General features: G+C 38.8%; 1 protein-coding gene across 1 annotated transcript in view; it reads right to left on the bottom strand.

The window, feature by feature from the left end:
• MEP1A (meprin A, alpha (PABA peptide hydrolase)) overlaps positions 1-6,000 on the bottom strand; it is a 57,868-nt gene that overhangs the window by 13,131 nt on the left and 38,737 nt on the right. Inside the window, exon 7 of the mRNA XM_012664654.1 lies at positions 3,390-3,565. Coding sequence (XP_012520108.1) covers positions 3,390-3,565 — 176 coding nt within the window. The remainder of the gene's footprint in view (positions 1-3,389; positions 3,566-6,000) is intronic.

A 6,000-nucleotide genomic window follows, 5' to 3' on the forward strand; every position in this document is an offset into this window, starting at 1 on the left:
TCATGGAGAGAAAAATAAAATAGGAAGAAGAAAACTTGTTTTTCTATCAAAATAAGAAAGGGAAATATTTGTATAAGATTAATGTGAGTGAAATAGGATGTGTTGCAAATGTGAAAAGCTGAACAAAATAACCGATCAGTTGGTTTTTGCATTGATCAGGAATTTACTGTTCCAGCTGCAGCAATGGAAAGGTTTGCAGATATTTGATTTCCTTCTTTGGGAGTGATAGGAAAACTGAATGAGAATGCTCGTAACTCTTCCAGCCGTAACTTCCCATCCTCATGCTCTTCTCATTATCTAACGCCCCATCCAGTTGTTTTTAATGATCAGAGAGAAGAAAAAGTAACTGCCTCACACACAGGTCCGTGCAGGACTGAAGAAGCAGTATGGGGCGACCCAGTGGTGCTCAAGGGAGCCTCCAAATGCTGTCAGAAAAGCTAATGAGCAAGACCTTGTTTGAGCAAGAACTTGACCAAGACTTTATTATAACTGTAAAAGCAAAATGCTGATGTTTCATTCTTCCCACGCACTGGAGTTTTAATTGGGGATTACTAGAGGGATCAAAGCACTTCAAAGGTGGGACAGGACTCAAACAGGGAAGGAGAAAGTAAATCCTTCCAGAGCACTTGGTCCCAGGATGTCATTTGAGGTGATGGAATTGTAAAGAGCGTCAAGGTGGTGCTGAGTACGGGATTTCTTGGTGACTCTCAGTGGCATCTGAAGCAAAGCACTTTCAACTCGCTAGATGTGTTTCACTTAATTTTCCATAAAACTATCAGATTAGATTAGATTATTTTAGTCTTCATTATTCAAGGATTCTTATCAGAATGTTTTACAAATAAATGTTTTGAATAATTTTTAAAAAAATGATTCAACACATTTTTGTCGTGCTTACTATCTCCTGGGAGCTGTACGAGGGAGGTGGTAGCCCCTGACCGTGGACAGGACAGGAATAGTCCTGCCTTCAGGTAACTAACAGCTGAGAGCCTTAAAGAGAGTATAATCCAAGGAATATGCTCCTATAAACCAGGGGTCAGTCAGCAAACTTTTTCTATAGCAGATAGAAAATATTTTTGGTTTGCAAACCATACGTTTTCTGTTGCAACTACTCAACTCTGCCATTGTAGTACAAAAACAGCCATAGACATAAACCAATGGGCATGACTATGTCCTTATAGAGTTTTATTTACCAAAGCAAATGGATATAGTGCGTGGGCTATGGTTTGCCAACCTCTGCTATACCTCAGAAGTTGAGCTTTTTCCCTAGTGAAGGGGAATACATTTGGAAAACAATTCTGACTCATGAAAGATAGATGCACTTGGGGAGTGAACTACATTGCCAGTACGGTGCCTTCCTAGGTTAAGCAGTAAAATTGTTATTGACTGAAGATGAAATGCAATAAAACTCATAAATGACCCTGAGAAATAATACTGCCTGTGTTTATAAATCTGATTGGATTTGATATCCCTTTTGAGAACAGTTCTCCAGTGATTGCAGGCAATTTAGATATGTGGAATTGTACCTGACAAAAATATAGATAGGAGATGAGCAAATATGTGTTGAGCAACCCATCCTCAACCCAGAGCGGAGCAAGCCTGCAAATGACCCGAGCAAGGGTGTCGGCTACTCTGATAAAGGGGACTTCAACTGGCCTAAAACCATCTTAAAAGCACTAAGCGTTGTCTTCTGTAAGACTTAGAATTAGGAATGTTTTCTGTTTGTTCATGAAATTTCCATCAAAGCCAAATATGTGTACAGGAAGATAAGAAATTCAGGCCAGCAGGCAAGTATAGACAAAGTCTAATAGTACCATGAGTCCCACAATCAGAGATTGTCCTTTGACCTGGGCCTCCATTCTCCTTGCCCCTCTACACACACCCGGTTATGATCCAATTACTCCTAGGAGACAGGGACGTTAAGTCTGATATGTTAATTCATCTCTGGGTGAATACTCTCCAAAACTTTTCTAGATTGGACTAGGAGGCAAAGAATAACAGCAGTACTTGGCCTCTGGCTCAGTGTTTGGGTGGCAGGATGGTGGGAGTGTGTGTGTGGGTTCAAACCTTGTGACCTATTAGGCTTTCACAAGTCACAGTTTCCCTCTTTCCCACTCCACATTTGCAGAATTATCTCATCAGAAAATTAAGGACTGGAAAGACACAGGTTGAGAAACCCCACAGGTGATTTCACTATGATCGAACAGCCCTAACCCTACCTTATGTGAGAATCTCTGACCACCTTATTCCAAAATGAGATAGTTCGGGCAAAAATCTTTTGAGGATTCATATTTAATTTTAAGCTTGACCAGCTCTCCCAAGCACTGAAAAGCAAAATTATTATAGATGCACTACAGCAAATGAATCTACATATGACATTGGGATCTAAGTAAAACATACCTACGTGAGGCTATTATTTGCTTTAAGAAGCCATGTGTGGTAACAGTTAAGTCATTTTCAATACATTAAAGTTTCATTAGTCTCTTACTGCCAAAACACAATGCTTTTCCACTCCCTAAAATAATTCCTACTAAAAAGCTGTTTATCTTCAGAAATGCAGCATTGACTTTTTTTTTTTAGCACATTAGGAAACCATTCAACAAATAATGTTTTAATGTAATCAAAAGCACTCCACTTAGTTGTCTCAAGCAATTAAGGAAATCAGTATTCAAGGAAGTCTAACAAAACTAAAGAACATTGAAATTATTAGAATAACATAACTACACACTATATAACATAAAACTGTGTTATCTTTTGAATAGTACAGGTGAGGGCAGGAGAGGAGAGGTTCTTAGGGAATGAGGAAGAAAAAAACCATTAACTTTTGATTAGCTAAAGCCCAGATAATTAGCCAGAATTAACACAATTGTTAATTTAGATAAAAAGTATTAATTTTTGTTGTTTTGTTTTTAAACACCTATCATTGATTTGGTAAAGCAACTAAAAAATAATTCCGGTGTATGTCACATAGGGTCATTGCATGGTCAACCAAACCTCATGGAATCTTCCAGAGCCACAGGAGATTTCACATCCAGAAAAATGACTCTAATATCCTCAGAGACCTGATTCACTTTACTCATTAAGACAGGAAACTAGACAGGGTCTTAGAGTTTCAACAAAACACTGATACAAAGCAAAAGCTTCTGATTAACTTTCAGTTAAGCCCCACATTGAGTTAACCAACATACACCATTCCCTGAGACCCTTATCTGTGATGAATCATGGTCAGATCAGCACAGCGCACAAAAGAGGCCAACAAATTGTAACCTGTTCATGGTCTGTGTTCCTGCTAGAGAGGCTGAAGCTCCTGTCCACACACAGATTTGGCCTGGTCATTCCAGGATTGGTCTCAGCCAGTGATAAAGGTAATAGCAATCTCTACCCAAACACACCTGGAATAATTTCATCCCACCAAATGTTGACATAATCATCCCGGTCAGTCCTTGACTGCTCGTGGTAAAATCCCAAAGCGTGCAGGATTTCATGTTCAATGATGGCCTTGTAGTCACACCCTGAGCCAATGGAAATGTCCTGTCCCTCTTGTTGGTCACCAACCATAGACCAGCACCTTTGAAGAGGAGAAGAGGTAAAATTTTTTCTAGAGAATTCTTAAGTGACTGTAATTCACAGGATTCCAAAACATAAATTTGGAGAAAGTTATGCTGATTTAAAAAAGAAATCATCAATAGCATTCTTATATACTGATGGTTCAAAGATGGAGGAATGCTTAAATAAGGCACATTCCCTAGGGGAAATATTATGCAGGCTTTAACAGTGATGATCCACTGTAAGAGTGGTATATACTCAGAGACAAATTAATTCTAATACTGCATCAAGGTGAAAAGAAGTAAAAATTGGCATTCTTCCTCACCTCCTCAAACCCACAGGGCACTACAAAGAATAGCACTATTGTTTTTACACAAAAATGTTGTCTGAGTGGTGGATGCGGTCGATTTAAATTTTCTCCTTTATACTTTAACAAATTTCCAAATTTCCTATAATGAGCAGGCATAAATTTATGATCATAAAAAGAATCTCATTAAAAAAGCAAGTTAATCAAGTCTATGTCTTTGGATACAGGCAGATTTATAGTGCTATGACAGCACAGAGAAGGCTGCCTAACTTATTTCCGAAGGACTCTAGGCAAGGAAGACCCGTAACTTCCCTCAGGAACCAATGGGATTCCCTGAATTCCCCATGGTAGACTGTCTTGCTCTTTTTTTCCCTTCAATTATTTTGTCTTTTTTCATAAACCCAATTTTCCAACTCTATTAGCAAATTCAAAGCTTTCCACAAAGTTTCTCTTTATTGGCTTTAAGTCATGAAGTGAAAATACATCTTATCTATATCTTAACCAATGCTGAGCAGAAGAAGAGATTTATCAACAGTTTTAAGTGCAACCAATGCATTGTAGGTTCCTTGGTGACAGTAACATTGTCTTACCTGTCATCGTTCTCCCAGGATTGCTAACATTATATACCTTCAAATGCAAACAGATTTGATTTCTACTCAAGGATGGATCTTATTTACTTATTTTCCCATAACTTTATTAAGGTATAATTTATATACCATAAAATTCACCAATTTTAAGTATACAATTCAATGATTTTTAGTAAATTTACTGAGTTGGGCAAACATAATCATGATCAGCTTGCCTCTCTGAGAGTAGCATTTCATTACCAAATCAGTTTATCTGCAAAATATCTGCAACCCAGAGAAAGTATTTATTACTATCTTTCTTTTTTAACATCCTTCCCCCAACAGAAAGCAGTAAGTTGAAAAAATACCATAAATTCCACTACAATGACCTTTTGATCTTGTCTTTCTGAAAGAGCCCCAGTTAGCTTCCAGTTTCAAGGACCAGGATCCCGAAGGGTTTGGGGGCACTTCAGGCCAGTCCTTTCCCCAAACCCTCTTTTTCCCTTTTCCCCTCCTCTAACTTAAATGTAACAGAGACATTTCCTGACCACACATTCTGCTTTTATAAGGAATGCCTCTCAGAGATGATCTATGCTTTAATTGGGTACTGGAGACTAAGTTAAAAACTGAAAAGAAACCAAGAGAATTTCACTGGGAAAGAGAGGACTTCTGGAAAGTGATCACGTTCACTTTGTTTTATTTTTAAGAAGTTTCTCTTTGTGGAAAAAAAAGTAATATGAAAGTGATAGTGGAAGAATGGGAATAAAAGTGTTAAAAAAATTAATTTTTCCCTGAAATTTTCAATGAAAAATTAAAGCTTTGGTACTTTCTTGAAGGTCAGAGATTGCCAAGGGACAAGAGGAAGTAGTCCAAAGCAGAGACCCTCTACAATGTGTGGCCTTTGCAAGGCCTGAGATATACTTTAAACGTTTCCCCTTCATGGAAAAAGAAACTGTCCAACCACTATTGGTTATCTCCATTTATATGACTGCTTAGAACTTCAGGCAATAAACCACATGCCCCTAAAGGAATTCTCTATCCTATCCCCAAAACTATTCTTCCAACAACATTCCCAGCCTCAGCAAGTGAAGTTACCACTCGCCATCATCTAAATCAGAAAACTCGGAGACATCCTTGCTCCCTCTTTCTTCCTCACCCCTCAACCAATCTGATAAGGTTCAGTTCTGAGAAGTCTACCTTTCCACATATTTCTGGAATCCATTCCCTCTTCTTTATTTCAACTGCCTCTTCCTTAGTGCAGGTCCCTATCATTTCTCTCCTGGAGGATTGGAACATCCTTTATTTGGTCTCTTGCCACCAGTCTTGCCCTATTTCTGTCCTTTATCCACTGTCGATCAAGTAATCTTTCTACAATGGCAAACTGAGCACACGATGGATTTTGCACAAAACAGTAGGTTTCCCACACGTGGCTGTCAGTACCAGGCTCCTGGTTGCTTCCTGGCCCCCTGGCTCCTCGGCCCCTTCCACACAAAGCTTCGGACACACTGGACTTTATGAGTTCTCGGAACAAGCCAGGTTCATGTCCATGTTTGCTTTCTTCTTCTTCTTCTTCTTCTTCTTCTT

This window comes from Propithecus coquereli, unplaced genomic scaffold (assembly GCF_000956105.1).
Source record: "Propithecus coquereli isolate 6110/MARCELLA unplaced genomic scaffold, Pcoq_1.0 Scaffold90, whole genome shotgun sequence".
Lineage (NCBI taxonomy): Eukaryota > Metazoa > Chordata > Mammalia > Primates > Indriidae > Propithecus > Propithecus coquereli.